Below are 18609 nucleotides of genomic sequence, written 5' to 3' on the forward strand. Positions count from 1 at the left end.
AAAACTCTTCTTCAAGGCACAAGCAAAGATGCTACTGAAACTCTTCTTCTCCCATATGCTAATATACATTTCTTCTGAAACACAATTGGTCTCTTTCACTCTCAAAATGTGTGTGGAAGCAGGGCTGGGTTCCGTTTTAGCTGCCCCTTTTCTGCTTGTTTCCATGAAAGCAGGGAGAATAAAAATGCATTCTGTTGACAGTGAAAAGAATTTTGAAGAATTTTAGAGGCCAGTGGCTAAAGAATGAAACTTTGAGCTGAGCCTTCTAGGCAACGACTATTGGACATAGATCTGCAGGAGGAGTGTGCTCGACTACCAAGGGGAATCTATATAGGCTCTCAAAATTTCAGCCACAAACCAGCTGAATATTTAGATCATATGTTTTTACCTAAGTTTAGGAGAGCATTGACCCTTGCTCGTTTGAATGCCCTTCCCCCTGCACTCCTAGATGGGAAATATAAACGAGTTCCATATGCATTGTGTCATTGCCCTTGTGGCTCAGGGGATATAGAGTCAGTTGTCCATGTTATCCTGTACTGTCAATTTTATGGGGATGATCATATTAAGTTTATTGCTCCTTTCTTAAAGAATCATCCTGGCCATACGGATCAATTTTACTTGGATTTTTTGCTGTCAAATTTTTAATTTGTTACTATAAATGTGGCCAAGTTTTGTTTTGTTGCATCCAAACTTCGTAGAGCTTGTATTAGCAATTTGAATATTTTGTAAATTATAAATGTATTATTTTAAATGTTAAGCTGTTCTGAGGACCATAATAAATCTACTTACTTACTGAGCTGAGCCTCAAATTCCACCCATGTGATGAACTTGCTCAGTTCTGAGAAGCTCGCTCTGTAAATACAATCTGCGATGTTTCAACAATGTAAGATGGATCTGTTGCTATATAAATGAGCAGTATCCATTGGATTTTTTGGCACAGGTTTTTCAGGATGCCAGTGTGTGAGAATAGGTGCTCTGGTTTGTTTTTAAATGCAAAATATTCAGCAGAGAGATGGCAACTACTTCCCCCTCTCCTTCCTCTTTAGAAACCATGGCGAGCCCAGCAAAAGAGAACTATAGAATGAAGAGTTACAAAAACAAGGCACTGAACCCTGAGGAAATGCGTCGGAGAAGAGAGGAGGAGGGGATTCAGCTACGCAAACAGAAACGAGAGCAACAGGTGATTCTTGTCTGGAAGATGGGTGGATGTGTGCATGTCAGTCTTGGCCAGAAAAGCCACTTGCATGGATTGCTTCTACTCCTGACAGCTTTCCAGTGTTTCTGGAGCTGAGGAAGCAAATTGATTTCATTTAGTTTTCAAACCTATCTTTGATTACTGCAGTCACTGGATATCCAGTAACTTGATGGTGCAGAGAACAGCCAAACAAATAATAAAGTTGGGGTTGTGATCTCTTAATTTGTCATGAAACGGAAGCTGTAAATTGACTGGGCACTAGTTTAAATTTCTTTAAGTGGTAGATGGCCATTACAACCTGAGTGCTCTGAGTTGAGGCACCATTGTGTTCCTGATTTTTTTTGGCACTTGAAATATGAGTCTGATAAAATACCTTTTTATTTAGAGAAATGCAGTCCTATGCGTTTATCACTTTGAGTGGAGTATTAAACACAAAATACACTCATCAGGAATCAGATCCTGATGTTTGAGGCCCGAGTACAAAAGCTGGGAGAAGCTGTGCCTGTCTGCTAGGTTAAGTGTGGCTCAAGCAATCGGTGCCCTGATTGCACTGGGTGGTGGTAGAAGGTGGTGGTGGTGGTAGAAAGTGCCACCTTGTGAAGCTTTGCCAAGACTGCATGCATTTTGCTTCTCTGTAGCAGTATGATACTATTCTTCAAATCTAGAAGAGAAGTGAGTTTCTAGTCCTTATGGCTTAGACATGAAATAGAAAATGTGGGCAGTATTTGAAATCTCAAGTGGGAGAAGCAGCAGAAGGTGAATGGGGCACTGCTGAGATTCAGGGGCTTCCATACTTGATTAAATTGTCTGTATATGGCCAGCCTTGCCTTAAGTGGCGCAGTGGGGAAAAGCCTGACTAACAAGCAGAAGGTTGCCGGTTCAAATCCCCACTGGTACTATATTGGGCAGCAGCAATATAGGAAGATGCTGAAGGGCATCCTCTCATACTGTGGCAGGAAGAGGCAATGGTAAACACCTCCTGTATCCTACGAAAGAAAACCACAGGGCTCGATGGGTGCCAGGAGTCGAAATCGACTTGATGGCACATTTTACCTTTATATGGCCAGCACTTGCAGCTAGGCTTGTTCTTCCATGACTTTTATCCATTTTCCATTTCAGCTCTTTAAACGAAGGAATGTGGAACTAATCAGTGAAGATGCTGCCATGTTTGACAGTCCCCTCGTTGACTCCTTTGTCAGCTCCACTACAGCTGGGGTAAGTAGCCTAAGAAGATGCATCATGTTTCCTTTGAAAACTGTACTGCAGTGGCCAGACACAGTAAGACTTGGTTTGTGTAGCTGTTGGGAACCATTTGAAGTGCTTTCTTGACTCTGGTGGTCAATTTCTTGCAGGAATGTAGAATTTAAAAAATATATATATATTTTTTTAAGGTCCTTGCAGGGTCTAGACTTCTCCTTTGTTCTTAGTCCTGGTTTAGTAGTTTCCCTTCTAAAAAGCTGAATAGTCTTGAGCAGTGTTCCCTCTAAGGTGTGTTCACTTACTCACATTTTTTGATGTCCGTTCAGTTAATTTTAGATCCCACTCAGGTTGAATCAGGAAGACCCCACTCTGATTGCATGTGTGCACACACTGCCTTGATACTGCTGCCCAGAACAAAACTCATTCTGCACACAGATCAAAAAAATTAGAGAACACTGGTCCTGATGTTGCAACTGAATATGTGAGATCTGGGTGTAGAAAGGCTAGTCTTAGTACTATCTCTGTCTCTTTAGGAGGGTGTGATCACAAGGGAGATGGTGGAAATGCTGTTCTCGGATGATCCCGACCTTCAGTTAGTAACTACCCAGCGGTTCAGAAAACTACTTTCAAAAGGTAACTCCAGTGGCTTAAAAATAGGTCTTATAAGTAGCTGGGATGTATGTACGTGTTAAACAATTTCTAAAGTTTGTGTGTGGTTTTGGTAAGAACTTCAGCATAAAAGGTTCTGTGTGAAAGTGGGGTGAAGGCCAAGGACCTCCTTGCTTCATGGCTTACAAAAGGCTTCTGCAGATGTTTGGTGTTGTACAACAGTGTCTTGGAAAGCTATCTGACTAATTCTGTATATTTCATAGTATGTTTTCACAAGTAATGTCACTTTCCCCCAAAAAAATCAGATTGTTCTAAACATAAGAATGGGATTAACCACTGCAGGCAATGAGAGAAAAGGCCATTTTAAGTTTGAATGCTAGTTTCTGTAAGGTTTGAGTGATTGCACTTTTTGTCTGTATGTTCTGGCCTTTTCTGGCCTTGATTGCTCCTATTTCCTGCTGTGCTCTGCACAAGCTAGGGGTACCTGTCCACACATAATTCAGCTCCTAATGCAGGATCTACTAACCCTCATTGAATTGTGACAAAGGCTCTTTGAAAAGAGCAAGTTCTTCGACGTGGTCTCTGTGCTCTTACATGAATGGGCGTTGCGCCTATTTGTGTCAGAGCACAGATGACCACTAGAAGAACCCAAGTTACAGGTGAACAACCTGTTGTTCTTCAACGTGCTCTCTGTGCTTTACACGAATAGGCGCAAAGCCCATTCATGTAAGAGCACAGATGACCACTAGAAGAACCCAAGTTACAGGTAAGCAACCTGTCATTTCTTGTTCTTTGGTAATGAAGGGGGATATTGAAAGAAGAGCAGTTGTGCTAACTGCTCACAAATAAAAGGCCTGTGTGAGAGATTACCAAATCACTTAGTCCTTCACAAAAACCTCTGTGTTACTTAAATTCCCTTGGTCTTGAAAACAATTTTTTTCCCCTTCAGAGCCAAATCCTCCTATAGATGAAGTGATAAGCACTCAAGGAGTGGTTGACAGGTTTGTTGAGTTCCTCAAAAGAAGTGAAAACAGCACATTACAGGTGAGCAGGGAGGTGGATTTTTCTGTGTTCTCATTATGATCAGCAAAGTTGCTGACTATCTAGAACAGTTGACTTGACTTGTATTTGCATTTGGGTTGATACAGTTTACAGCTGAGTGTGTCTATGGATGGGATGGTTTTGTGGCTACAGTCGCAATCAGTGGAGAGGAAAGGCAGACCAAGTAGTATCTAACAGTGATCCAGAACATAATATAAAACTCCCCTCAGTCAGCATGCAATGAAGATTCTGAAAGTGCTCTGCTGGCAGTGGGGTGGGGGTGGTGGAATTTAATTCTTGTTAGATATTTATTTACGACCTATGGTCAGCTTACAAAACAACTAAAAAAATTCAGTATATTGTAATTAGGGATGTGCATGGAACCAGTGGTTCCGCCAGTTTGATGGCGGTGGGTGTCTAGCTTTAAGAGCAGGGGAGGGTGCATTTATCCCCTCCTGCCGCTTCCCCCTGCCGGTGTCCGTTTACTTGCAAGCCCATCGGGTGGCAGCGTACCTCCCTGTTGTCCAGATATGACTGGAAGTCTCTGTGTCTGTGCGTGTGCTGGCGCATCGGAGACTTCCGCTCATATCCGGACAATGGGGGTAACAGGGCAGCAGGGAGGTATTCTTCCGCCCGATGGGCTTGCAGTAAACGGAAAGCGGTGGGAGGAGGTAAGTGCACCCTCCCCGGCTCTTAAAGCAGCACCCCCGCCACCTTCAAGCCTCCCCGCTGCGTTTCTTTGCACATCCCTAATTGTAATATGCTTTGGCCCTGCATCTATCACAGCTGTTAGAATTAGACTAAACTGTGTATTGTACCTCTGGTTGATCCCTGGCCTCCCAAACAGGAAAGTCTTGCCAAAGACACTATTATTCTTGGATAGCTCCAGGAGCAGGAGGGGGGTCACAAACACTGTCGTCTGCTAAGAATCCAGCTTCATCTCGCCAGGTTGTGTGGAGTTGTGTATCTAAAGGATGTCTTCTAAGCTTTGGGCCATGGCAATAAAGGAAGTGTGTTGGGCTCAGCTTCTGAAATGTTCTGCTTTGTCAAATGTGTTCTCAAGGCACAAATTGAACACTTCAGTTTAAGAAGTCATTTAATTAAAGCCCATGACAGTCACTCTTGTTTATATGGGTATGTCTGGCAGGGGCATACTTCTAACTGGTTTCTTGCATTGCTTTTCAGTTTGAAGCTGCGTGGGCATTAACGAATATTGCCTCAGGCACCTCATTACAAACCAAAATAGTAATTGAGGCTGGAGCAGTTCCAATTTTCATCGAACTGTTGAGCTCTGATTTTGAAGATGTTCAAGAACAGGTGAGGCATTTTCAGGGGTTTGGGATGAGAGGATTTTAACATGTTAACAGCCACTTCTGTCAAATCTTCATGAAAAATTGGCTGTTGCTTGAGAACATGCGCCCCGCCCCCTCTACCATTGGCTAAATTATTATGATGTCCTAGAATGTTCAAGTATTCAAACTACTCAGGATAAAGATAACAGTGACAGAATGCTGACATGGTGCAGCTTTTATGAAGGAAAGTGAAATGTCCATGCCTAAGGTCAGGTGGATCTGATTGTGAGCCCTTTTGGGACAGGGGAACCATCTTTTTCCTTCTGCTCTGTAAACTGCTTTGAGAACTGTTTGTTGAGAAGTGGAGTGTATAGTAATAGTCTGGGTAATTACAGCCCAGAGAGGCTGGGGTGGGGTGGGGGAGAGTACTTGGTGTGCAGTGAAGCTTGGAGCCGCTGGTAAGACAGGGACAGGCAAGAGAACACCGAAGCCTTGAGGGGTCCTGGTTCAGGCATCGAAGGTGGAGCAAGACCCAAAGTGGTGGTGGGAAGGCAGAATTTCACACTGATTAAAACCAACCAACCAACCAACCTGATTGTTGGCAGTCGCTTTGGGTGAGGGGGGATTAACTGCTACCCACAAAGTGAAGCTTGTGAAATACTTGGCTGCCTAAGTTAACAATAGTAATGAACAACAAAGTGGCAGCAAGTCAGTGATGATGCGTCTGAAGGGCTGGCCTAGTTGACGAGGGGTCCAGAGCATGGCTTCCTGCTCCAGCGTTGCCTCCTCTCCCCTCCATTCAAGGACTGAGTGCTGAAGTTCCTGCTCTTCTTCCAGGCTGTCTGGGCGCTCGGGAACATCGCTGGAGACAGCTCTGCCTGTCGTGATTATGTCCTCAACTGTGGCATCCTTCCTCCCTTGCTCTTGTGAGTAGCTGGGGGAGAAACCCCATACGCTTTCTAAATCGGACGCTTGTGGTTTGCACACTCTCACAGCTTTGTGCATATGCTTCCATTCTCCTGCTTCTGTGAGAATCATTTTGTTCTGTGTGTGAACGTGTACTAGAAAGACTGAATGGGAGTTTTCTTCACTACTGTGGCTTAACTGATCCCATACTTAAGCTCTGGAAGGGTCTCTTTTTCAGAGCTGACTGGCGAAGGGATCCTTGAAGTGTGTAATGCTTTCAGCACTATGTACAACTTGGCTCTTGCTTGAGTCCTCTGGATCTACTCTTCAGGCAGCTTTGGAGTGGTGGACCTTGTCAGTGTCTGCTTAAGACACATCATGGGCTGGAATAGTGTAGGTTATATTATTTGTTTGAGGAAGAGCTCATCTGAACCAAAGAGTGGAACTTGAAGACTTTTAGTTTCTTCAGTAAGAAGAGTCCTGCTGGATCAGGCCCACAGTCCATCTATTCCGGCATGCCATTTCACACAGTGGCCCACCAGATGCCTTGGGAAGTTTTATATTATATTACTTTTATTATTTTTATTATATATTATATTACACATTTGTATACCGCCCAAACCGCAAGTCTAATACAAGCAGGAGATTAAGGCATGTCCCCTCTTCTGCTCCTCTGCAATTGGTATTTAGAGGCATCTTGCCTCTGAACATGGAGGTAGTCTATAGCCATCAAGACTAGTAGCCATTGATAGACCTTTCCTCCATGAATTTGTCTAATCCCCGTTGAAAGTCTTCTAAGCTAGTGCCATCAGCACATTGTATTGCACTTCAGTGCCTCCAAGTCTGCTTAGCTGCAGCATTTTGAACATAAGAAAAGCTCTGCTAGATTAGGCCGAAGGCCCATCTAGACCAGCATCCTGTTTCCAACAGTGGCCCACCAGAAGCCTCTGAGAAGTCCATAGGCAAGAAGTGAAGGCATGCCTTCTCTTTTGCTGTTGCTTCCCTGCAACTAGTATTTAGAGGCATCTTGCCTCTGAGGCTGGTGGCGGCCTATCGCCACCAGACTAGTAGCCACTGATAGACCTGTCTATGAATTCATCTAAGCCCCCTTTAAATATATCCAAGCCAGTGGCCATCACCACATGTGCTGCATGAAAAAGTACTTCCTTTTGTCAGGCCTAAATTTCCTGGCAATCAGTTTCATGGGATGACCCCTGGTTCTAGTGTTGTGAGAAAGGGAGAACTTCTCCCTATCCACTCTCTCCACACCGTGCATAATTTTATAGACCTCTATCATGTCTCCCCTCAGCCATCTTTTTTCTAAACTAAATTGCCCCAGGTGTTATAGCCTTGCCTCATAAGGAAGGTGCTCCAGGCCCCTGATCATCTTGGTTGCCCTCTTCTGCACCTTTTCCAGTTCTACAGTGTCCTTTTTAGATGTGGTGACCAGAATTGTACGCAGTACAGGTGTGGCCACACCATCGTTTTGTATAAGGGCATTATAATAGCAGTAGTTTTTATTTTCAGTCTCATTTCTAATGATTCCTAGTATGGGATTTGCCTTTTTCACACCTGCCACACACTTAGTTGACACTTTCAATGAGCTGTCCACCATGACTGCAAGATTCCTCTCCTGGTCAGTCATCAACAGCACAGACCCCATTAGGTTATAGTGTGAAGTTGTGGTGGTTTGCCCAATGTGCATCACTTTACTTTCCAAACTGATGATGAAAGTAGTGGAGACCTGTGGCTGAAAGACCTGAGTATGTTCAGCTAAGCACAGGGAAGCTTATGGTTAAAATCCCCAGTTGACTATAAATCTGGTCTAGTCCAGTCATGTGCTCTTGGCCAAAGCGACCTGTCGGGACAAAACAGTCAGTTGCAGGCAAGTTGTCCTTGGCACTTTGGAGGAAGGGCATAATAAACACTTGGTGATTAAAGGGCCTCCTGCTTTGTGAGTCTGCCCGCCCACTGAGATGGCTGGAGGCTCTGCCTCTCACCACCATCCGAGGTGAGGATCTGCATGTTGGGCAGGGCCACCTCGGACTTTGGAGCTCTGTTCTCCAGGAGGCCCTGCCCATGTTCAGAAGAGGGGTACCAGTTGTCGTGTTTTGACAGGCCTCTCATGATGGATGCTTGCTCCCTTGACTCTTTTATTGTGGATGCTAATCCTTCCAGTTTGCTTATTCTCTGGCTGTTCCTCTTAGTTCTCATTGCATTGTCATCACTAGTGTGACCTGCCTGGGGATTGTTTTGGCTGGAAGGCGGCATACAAAGTTAAAACTAATGGGAGGAGAGTAGATAAGATTGTGTTTGTCCAAATGTCCACTGTGGCACAGTAGCTATATTTGGGGGATATGGGTCCAGGATCAAATAGCTGCTTAGCCATGAAATGAAGCTGCGGTGGTTCATCTTAATCAACTGTCGGGACATGGCAATCTGCCTTGTATCGAGTCAGACCACTGGTATTGTCTACCCTGACCGGCAGTGGCTCTCCAAGGTTTCAAGTAGCAGTTTTCCCCAGCCTTACCTGGAGATGCTGCCAGGGAGTGAACCAGAGACCTTCTGCATGCAAAGCAGGACCAGACCACTGAGCTGCAGCCCAAACACCTTTGAGAATTGTAGAACTGAGTACAAGGAAATGCTGTTGAAATTACTTAATGCCTTGGGGGCTAACAATTGTTGTTGTGCAACTTTTGGGAGGGCCATATTTCCATGGTAGAGCACATGCTTTGCCTGCAGATGGTCCCAGGTTCAATCTGCAGTACGTTCAAGTAAGGCTAGAAAAGATATTTCTGTCTGAACCCCTGGATAGGTGCTGCCAGTTAATGTGGGTAGTACTGAACTCCCCAGGACCAATGACCAATGGTAGAAAGCAGCTTAATATGTGACAAAATAAAATGAAGGCCGTAAGAACAAAAAATGGTAGCCAGTGTGCGTGTGTAAAATGCCTTGTGTCCGTTTCTTCAGGCTCCTCACAAAATCTACCAGGTTGACAATGACACGAAATGCTGTCTGGGCGCTGTCAAACCTGTGCAGAGGGAAGAACCCACCCCCTGAATTTGAGAAGGTGAGGCACCCATGTGCATTGTTCCTCCTTGTTGCAGTCACATATGCCTTTTGGGGCCGTTGTGCAGAATGTGGTGGTGGAACTCTGAACTGTGCTGCTTCTGACTTGGGTTGGGGCTTGTACTCATTAGTGCTCGCCCAGGTGCACAAACACAATCTTGCCTGCAGTTGGCACAGTGGGAAGAGTTAGGTTAGCAAACGTTCATCACTTCTGATCAGGGTGGATTTGATTTAAATCAAACTGATTTAAATCACGATTTAAATCACTAGCAGGGTGGATAAAAATAAAAAAAATCAGATTTAAATCAAAAAAATCAGATTTAAATAAAAAAATCTGATTTTTTTGATTTAAATTGGATTTTTGATTTAAATCGGATTTTTTTTACTTTTATCCACCCAGCTAGTGATTTAAATCGTGATTTAAATCAGTTTGATTTAAATCAAATCCACCCTGCTTCTGATGCTGGAGTCACTTGAGAACTGGTCATGCCTCCAACAGTCACTTCTCCTTCATGAAAATTACAATTAACAGTCCATTAAAAATGCTGTTGTACTCTCCCAAAAGCAGAGAGAGGCGGCTCATCCTAATGAGCTGGAGGAGGAGCACCAAAGTAGGCAGCTCAGGTTGCTCCTTTCTACTACCCCATGTGGCCCACAGGCGGACTGTTCACCAGGTAGAGCTGCACAATTAACAGCACAGTTAATGTGTTGATGAATGGCCACTTGATGAATGGCCAGCCTGCAGGCAGCATAGCTCTTGGGTGAGGTGGGAGAGAGAAGAGCCACTCAAGCTGCTTCCTTTGGCATGAGCCACTACTGCTACCATGTATGCCTCTGGCACAGCAATTAAAAACTTTTGAGGGTTTCTAGCTTGAACTTTATGGATCCGTATGCCCCATGGATCCTTAAATACCAATTAAATGGGCCAACCCTTGAGTCTCGATCCTGATAGGTATAAACGTTCAGGTCAGAACCACTTGGATACCTGCATCTTGTACTCCTCCCCACCTGAGAGCTGCCCATAGTTTTTCTTTCCCCTCTCTTGGAATTCTTCCTAACTGTGTCTTGTGGTTGTGCCTCTTGGCAGGTGTCATCCTGTTTGCCAGTCTTGTCACGCTTGCTCTTCAGCAGTGACTCTGACTTGCTGGCAGACGCATGCTGGGCACTCTCCTACCTGTCGGATGGTCCCAATGAGAAAATCCAGGCTGTAATAGATTCCGGAGTGTGTCGCCGATTGGTGGAGTTGCTAATGTGAGTGTCCAGCTCTGAAGGATGTTGGTTATTGACCCCTTTGCAGCTTAGGGCAGGGGTTCTCCACCTCAGGTCCCCAGATGCTGAGGATGTTGGGACTTGTAGTCCAACATCTGGGGAACCAAGGCTGAGAACTCATGCCTTAGGCAGACAGAGGTGTATTTGACTGACTCAACAAAGGTCTATTTTGCTCTTCTTCTTCAAAATAGGTTTCAGAGCAGCTGACAAACAAACATTAAAAGGTCAAAATAGCTTAAAGGCACAAAAAAAATTTCTGTCTCCAATAGTTGCACCCTCCAATGAGTTTATTTTGCATCATTTGTGCGGATGTATGTTAGGGCTGAAACGGTAGTCTGAAAATTGTATAGACAGCTCTAAGATTCTCGAAAATCTCACAAGTACAGTTCATGGACTTAGACTGAACCATTGACCACCCTTTTGTGGCTAGAGTGGTTTCTACTCATCCAAAGGGTAAGAATGTTGTTAAAACTTGGTGATACTGAGACTGTTGTAGCTTGGTGAATCATGTGGAAAAGACATCAACTCTTGTATTGTACCTAGGGCAGCACATTATAGGATAGGATGAGGACGATCTGTACACTCCCCCCCCCATTGTATTTGACTAGAGTCCTCTGGGAGAGTGAGATTAGCTAAATGTGTGGGTTGGAATGGGAGGGTTCCTTCTTTTGCTGCCGAGTACTATATTTACCTGAATCCAAGACTAGATGTTCTCCAAGTTCTTACTTAGAAATCAGGGGGTTGACTTAAATTCAGAATCGTCTTCCCTTTGGATCAATACAGGTATAATCTGTATTTAACCTGTATTTTTAAGGGGATGGTCTTAAATTTAGTCTTCGGTTCAGGTAAATACAGTGTCTTGTGTTCTCTTTTTATAGGCACAGTGATTACAAGGTGGCTTCCCCGGCCTTGCGAGCCGTTGGCAACATTGTGACAGGAGACGACATCCAAACACAGGTGATGAGATGGGACACAGTCCTGGGTATCGGAATGTACAGGAGTCAATTAATCCTTAGGAGAGGTTGGGGGATAAATATGATTTAGTTGCTTGTCTGGAAAGAACACTGAAACTGGCATGCCAGGGCTTCTCAAACTTTGCTGGACTACAGCTCCCATCAGGGGTGAAGAAATGTTGGCTCAGTTCACTGGCCGGACCGAAATTTCACTAGCTAGATGCTGTAGGAAGAAGCTACACCAGCCTGCCACATTGTATAAGCACATTCAATGATGATCATACATGCATACACAAGTATAGTTATTCTGTTTCTCAAGACTTCTCATAAAATTGTTGAACATTAAATGAGTTACCTTGAAATGGAAATCATCAGTTATCTATATCTTTTGGCATTTGTGTCCACAGTATGTCATTCAGATTTTGCACTGAAGAACCACTTGTCAATGGCATTCTCAGGATTGAAGGTTGGCTCATAGGGCCCATTTATTGTCACTGTTGACAATAATAAAGTTTATTGTCATTAGGTCACTTAAACTTTCACTTTCAAGTGATGATCTGAATTTGTTCTTTATTAAATCCATCTGACTGAAACCTCTTTCATAGCTTGAGGTATTATTATTATTTATTCGATTTCTATACCGCCCTTCCAAAAATGGCTCAGGGCGGTAGAAGTATGAAGCACACAAATAAGTTTCAGAAGTTTGGACAGAATGGGGAAACTATCTTGCGAAGTGACCTTTGCCAATATATCACTTATTGGCAAGACCTTAGTAAAAACTGAATTCGTACCACTCCCCAAGCACTTCTGTTTTTAGATTTGGCTTTTTTTCAGGATTTCTACAAATAACAGACTTGTAATGATCCAGAAGTGTGGTAACTTCAGTTGCTCCGAATACTTGTAAATTATATCTTGGCCAGGTATATATATCAAACACTGAGGTAGCTCCTGCAATTGCATCTGCTTCTTCATTCATGAATCTTTCTTTGACATGCTTAATAGCAGATTCAGTAATCTGATTTCTGTCTCTTTAAAATCTATTTTGACCTTCTTGTGCTTGAGCTAACTTAACATCTTTGAAAATGCCAGTTCTAGAACTTGTTAGAAAAGTTTCTACCATTTGACGAGTATCCATTCTTAAATTTTCCAAGTCATGCAGGCTTTTAGAGACATGAACTTTAACTTGATTCCGTAATGAATCTCTTTTACTGAAATACTAGGGACAGGTTTTTGAAAATTATCAAGAAGTCTATCAGAAAATACAACAATCTGGTTTCTCTTCAATGTCTTCAAGATTCCCTTGGCTTTATTTGACTTTGTGTTACTGCCAGAGGCAGCATTTTCCAGAGGCGTTATCAGGCCACTCTGGTCAGTCAGAACTGCCGTTTTTGTGCCTGCTTTGCTTGCAACCCATCTGACGATGTGGAGTTTCTGTAACTTTAAGAGTTAGGCAGTAAAAGCTGCTGTTACTATACCTCATTCATTATTTCTTTTGGAAGAATTATTGTAGATTTTGAATAGTGATGTTGGAATACTGTCAACTTTGTCTAGAAAGGGTACATTTTTCATGGACTTCAGAACTGATAATTGTAATTGATGTGCAACACAGTGCATGGCTACAAGATGCTACTTATTTTGTGCAATTTCTCTTTGGTTCGCATACCAACCAACCATTTCCTATTCCTCCAATATAGACTGAGTTTTGTCAGCTCTTTGTCTATACTTTCCAAGTATCCTGAGGAAAGTGTTTTCTCATGGGGCTATGGTAAGGAAAGAGTCTTCTATTTTGCCACCATACAAATAACTTGCAAACATTACCTCCTCAGCATAAGATTTATATGTTGCTCTGTCTAGCAGTTTAGAACAGAATTCAGAATCTTTCACTACTTGCTGTATCTACCCTCACACATGCTGCGATATAACTTATAGTCTGTCTACAGCTGGTCCAGTTGGCATACTGGTAAAATAATGTCAACATTCATTTTACTTGTTAGCGCACACAATCCTGGCATGTTACTGAAAGGCTTACTGGTTTAGTCAATGTAATACACAATAATGAAGTGTGTATTTATATGCTGAAAGATTTGGTCGTTCTCGGTTGCTGCTATCAAGGCATCTCATTGGGTTATCCTCGTCACATGCTCCTGGGCAGGACTATGCAAATTCTATTAGAGAAAACAGTCCTATATAGCCCTGATGGGGATAACCCCGCCCCAGTTCTTATAGTCCTGCGTTGCTCCTGGCAGGCTGTTCCTCGTGTTGTTCCTTACTAACAGGCTTGTACTATTTCTCCTTCTGTTTGTTTCCTCTGCTCAGTCCTTCGGTGTTTGTCTTTTGGTTTGCCGTTTTTCTGCTTAAAAAAATAAAAATAAAAATATTATTTTATTGTTAGTCTTTCCCCGGTTACCTAGAGCCCCCTGTACGTCTCTAGCTACCCGCCTCCTCTGTCCATCTCCCCTTCCCCTCCATCCCCGGCCAGTGTTGTATGGCGCAAACAGCTAACAAATTTAAAAAGCAGGGAAGGATCGTTAACGTTTTAGTGCCAACAGGGCGTCCTTCTTCACGCTTTCCAAAGCTCTCAAGACTCCCGGGCGACCCGCCTCTGCCTATCCGCCACAGAGAAAGCTTAACGCCCGTTTCCTCTCTGCCCCGGTCTCGGCGGGCTATCCGTCCGAGCAGGCAGTTGGAGAGGTCCTGCGGTCGATCGCCCCCTCGGGTGGCGAGTCCTCAGGCAGCACGGAGGGGAGAGTGTGCGAAGACAGACCAAGGTGCTTTACGCGCAGCTCGGCGACGGAGCGTCGAGTTACTCTTGAGGAGCCCCTCTTTCAAGACCTTACTGAGCGGCTGCGAGCGGGAACGGTTTGCCCGATCCCGAATCCACACCCCTCACAAGCGGAGATTCGTGCTCTGGCGGGCTTAGACAAAATGGCGGCGTCACCTAGCGACCTCCGTGATTTGCAAGATGGCGCTTGCCCAGAAAGGGCGGGAACAGAGACCGGCACCGCTACTATCTCCTCTGCCTGCAATCTGGTGAGATCCATGCAATTGGTGGGGGGGGGAGGAGGTGTTGAATCAGGAAGCGGTTCCCACTATTCCTGCTCAGGTCCCTCTGGAGTGGCAAAATTGGTTCAAAACAACCATTGCAGAGACTCTTCTGTCTCCAGTTCCCCATCCCCACCTCCCAGGAAGGCCAAGTCTAAAAGAAAACATGTTAAGAGGTCTAAGAAGCCAAAAAAGGCGACTAAGAATCCTATTTCTATTCATTCCTCTGAAATTTCCGGGGAGGATTCAGGGGAACCCACGGCTAGAGTCATACGCCCTGTAAGGGAGCATAGGCTGCCGGCACCACCTCCACCCGGGGAGGAGGATGTAGGGGACGTAGGTGACAACCCTGGGGGCCTGGAAGGGGGTGGACGGGACCCTGAGGGGGACCCTGAGCGGGATCCCGATCCAAATAAAGATGAAGGGGACTGGTCGGGGGCTGAGGACCTTGAACAATCACAGGTGTCACAGCGCCTGTTCACCCCTGAAGATTTTAACCCCCTCATGACCAAGGTCCTACATACCATTGGCCTACAGGCAAAGACCCCCTCTGAACCCAGTCAGAATCCAAAAGGTGACCTGGTTTTTCCGAGGGCACAGCCTCGCGAGCTATCACTACCTATGCCAGCTTATTTTACAGAGGTCATCAAAGCAGAGTGGTCCGCTCCGAGTATACCTAAGAAGGCAGCAGCATCCGCCACCAGATTTTACACTTTCCAGCAAGAACCTTCTTCGTTATTGAAGACGCCTAACACCGATGCACCCATCTCTCAGTTGAGCAGCGGCTCTTTAGTACCTAGAGATGGCAAAGGCTTCTTGAAGGATGCATCTGACAAGAAGGCGGAGCTTGCCTTCCGTCGTGTCCACGACAACGCATCCCTGGCAACTCGGTCATCGGCGGTGGCTTCCATAACGGCTAGGGCCAGCCTCCTTTGGCTGAACGACCTTATCGACGAAACGCCCCACGAATCCAGCCGGCTTAGACAACAGCTGATAAAGCTCCAGCGGGCGCAGTCCCTAATAGCCGACACATCTCTCGATGCCATCCGCTACTCCTCTAGGGCCTCAGCAGCGTCCGTCGTAGGCAGACGCCACTTATGGCTTAAAACCTGGCACGCGGATTCCGCTTCAAAGAACAACCTCTCCGCCCTCCCTTACGACGGCTCCAAGCTGTTTGGAGATTCCGCCTTGGAAAATATTCTAGTAGAATCCAAAGACAAAAAGAAGACCATGCCTTCAGCGCCACGGAAGCCTGATAAGACACCTTTCAAGCGGAACTTCCAACCATTTCGTTCCTTTCATCCCTCCTTTAGAGGAAGAGATCGGGAATTTCGGGGTTCCAGGAGCTCTTGGCCCTGTCAGCGATTCAACACCAGAATCCCCAACAACCGCTCCGCCAACATGCAGGGAAAACAGGGGAAGCCCCAATTCTGACTCAGGAGCCTCGCTCCTAGGGGGTCGACTCACCAGATTCTTCCCCACGTGGTCCCAGACCATTACAGATATCTGGGTTCTGGACTTAGTCAAAATGGGATACAGAATAGAACTGAGCTCCTTTCCTCGCCCAAGGTTCCTACCCACTCCTCGCTCACGTTGTTCTACCAGACACTTAGAAACGTCCGCCGCTATTCAACACCTTCTGGACATCGGGGCGATAGAACACGTTCCAACAGGACAGGTGGGGAAAGGAGTTTACTCTATTCTGTTCACGGTACCCAAAAAGGACGGCTCCCGCAGAGCGGTTCTCGACCTGAAACACCTCAACAGATACGTGAGGGCCCGCAAGTTCCGGATGGAGTCTCTCTGCTCGATACTGAAGGAGTTACAGCAAGGGGACCTGCTTTCTTCGATAGACCTGAAGGAGGCCTACCTCCACATCCCCATCCATCCAGAGAGCAGGTGCTTCCTCCGGTTCAAATACGCGGGGACGGATTACCAGTACAGGGCCCTTCCGTTTGGCCTCTCATCAGCACCCAGGATATTTACAGAGGTCCTAGCACCCGTCCTAGCACATCTGCGCCTTCAAGGGGTACATGTTTTCAGGGAACCTCGATGATCTTCTCCTAAAATCAGACTCCCCAGACCGGGCAAAGAGAGACCTAGAACTAACTATATCCACCCTAAAATTACACGGGTTCCTAATCAACACCACCAAGAGCCACCTGACACCCGCCCACAGGATCCGTCATCTGGGCGTGATCATAGACACGATACGGGGCCGGGTCTACCTTCCAGAGGACAGGATCCAGTCCATCATTTCGGAAGCAAGGTTAGCCTTCCTAGCGTGGAAGTCCCCGATCTTGTCGTTGGCTCGTCTTCTGGGCCTGATGGTTTCAACGTTAGAGGCAGTTCCGTGGGCAAGGTTTCACCTGAGAGAGCTACAGTGGTTCCTCCTGGCCTTCCAGACCTACATCTCCAGGAAACGGAACATCTCGGTCCATCTCTCCTCCGAGGCCAGAATATCCCTATGGCGGTGGGATCAAACTCAGAACTTGTCCGTGGGGAAACGCTTCTTCGAATTCCCGAAATTGATAATTACAACAGATGCCAGCAACAGGGTCTGGGGGGCCCACTATCTCCAGCACTCAGTCCAGGGAAAATGGGACGACCAAGAACGATTCCATTCCATAAATTGGCTGGAGCTGAGAGCGATTTGGCTCGCCCTACTACACCTTCAACCATTAGTCCAAGGAAAAGATTTACTGATCAAGACGGACAACACCACTGCGAAAGCACATGTGAACAGGCAGGGGGGAACGCGCTCGAAGTCCCTCTTTCAGGAATCAGTACTACTTCTATCATGGGCGGAGATTCACCTCGGCTCCCTCTCAGCCCACCACGTCAAGGGGGACTTGAACTCCATTGCGGACTGGTTGAACAGGGAGGATCTTCTCCCGGGGGAGTGGTCGCTGAACAATCAGGTCTTCGATCAGTTGGCATCCAGGTGGGAGCGCCTGGAGGCAGACCTCTTCGCGACACCTCTCAACGCGAAAGTGGAAAACTTCATCATCAGGTTTCCCTGTTGGACTGCTTGGGGGACAGACACCCTATCTTGCAATTGGCCCAGGGGCCTTCTATATGCCTTTCCTCCGATTCCCCTTCTCACGAGAGTTCTGCGAAGAATAAAAATGTTAGAGGCAGAAGTCATCCTGGTGGCCCCCTATTGGCCAAGGAGACCGTGGTTCGCAGAGTTAGTAGCCATGGCGGTAGACCGCCCATGGCACCTTCCGACGAGGCCAGACCTTCTACTTCAGGGACCAGTACAACATCCCAACCCGACTTGGTTCCAACTAGCCGCTTGGAGGCTGAGCGGAGCCGGCTACTCGCACGGGGCATCTCTCGAAAGGTAACGGACACCATTCTAGCCTCTCGCCGTGAGTCCACGAACCGAATTTACCAATATACGTGGCGGATGTTCCTTTGCTGGCTACGGAGACACCAGCTATCCAGCGACTGCGCCTCCCTTAATCACCTTTTACAATTTCTGCAGGATGGTCTAGACAAGGGGCTAAAGCCTAACACCCTAAAAAGGCAGGCGGCGTCTTTGCTACCAATGCTGGCAAAAGGCACGTCTACAAGTCTAAAAGCGCAGTCTCTACTAAAAAGGTTCCTGCGGGGAGCCTCCTTATTGTCGCCACCCGTAGTTCATCGCTTCCCATCCTGGGACTTAAATCTTGTGCTGAGAACATTACAAGGACCACCATTTGAACCTATCCGGTCCATCTCGCTGAGACTGCTCTCCCTAAAATTGGCAATCCTGGTGGCGCTGACTTCGGCCAGAAGGGTGTCCGAGCTGAGAGCATTGTCAGTTCACAAGTCGTACTGCGTGTTCTCCCAGGACTCGGTTCGTCTGATCCCAGATCCCTTCGTTCTTCCAAAGGTCGTATCGCAATTTCATACTGCACAGGATATCTTCCTGCCATCCTTCTGCCAGCATCCTGTGCATCCACGAGAAAAGCTCTGGCACAAGCTCGACGTGCGAAGATGCTTGCGACAGTACATTAAAAGTACGGCAAGTTTCCGGAAATCAGAC

The 18609-nt window shown here is 46.1% G+C and overlaps 1 protein-coding gene across 5 annotated transcripts in view; it reads left to right on the forward strand.

Moving 5' to 3' along the window:
• KPNA6 (karyopherin subunit alpha 6) overlaps window positions 1–18609 on the forward strand; it is a 53096-nt gene that overhangs the window by 24208 nt on the left and 10279 nt on the right. For 4 of the 5 annotated variants that reach the window (XM_053267042.1, XM_053267044.1, XM_053267041.1 and 1 more), the window contains exons 2-10: window positions 1047–1180; window positions 2315–2410; window positions 2929–3028; window positions 3954–4048; window positions 5231–5362; window positions 6175–6263; window positions 9214–9313; window positions 10400–10563; window positions 11460–11538. In XM_053267042.1, the coding sequence (XP_053123017.1) occupies window positions 1047–1180; window positions 2315–2410; window positions 2929–3028; window positions 3954–4048; window positions 5231–5362; window positions 6175–6263; window positions 9214–9313; window positions 10400–10563; window positions 11460–11538 (989 nt within the window). The remainder of the gene's footprint in view (window positions 1–1046; window positions 1181–2314; window positions 2411–2928; window positions 3029–3953; window positions 4049–5230; window positions 5363–6174; window positions 6264–9213; window positions 9314–10399; window positions 10564–11459; window positions 11539–18609) is intronic. The other variant, XM_053267045.1, reaches the window with a different exon arrangement.

This window comes from Hemicordylus capensis, chromosome 7, assembly GCF_027244095.1.
Source record: "Hemicordylus capensis ecotype Gifberg chromosome 7, rHemCap1.1.pri, whole genome shotgun sequence".
Classification (NCBI taxonomy): Eukaryota; Metazoa; Chordata; class Lepidosauria; order Squamata; family Cordylidae; genus Hemicordylus; species Hemicordylus capensis.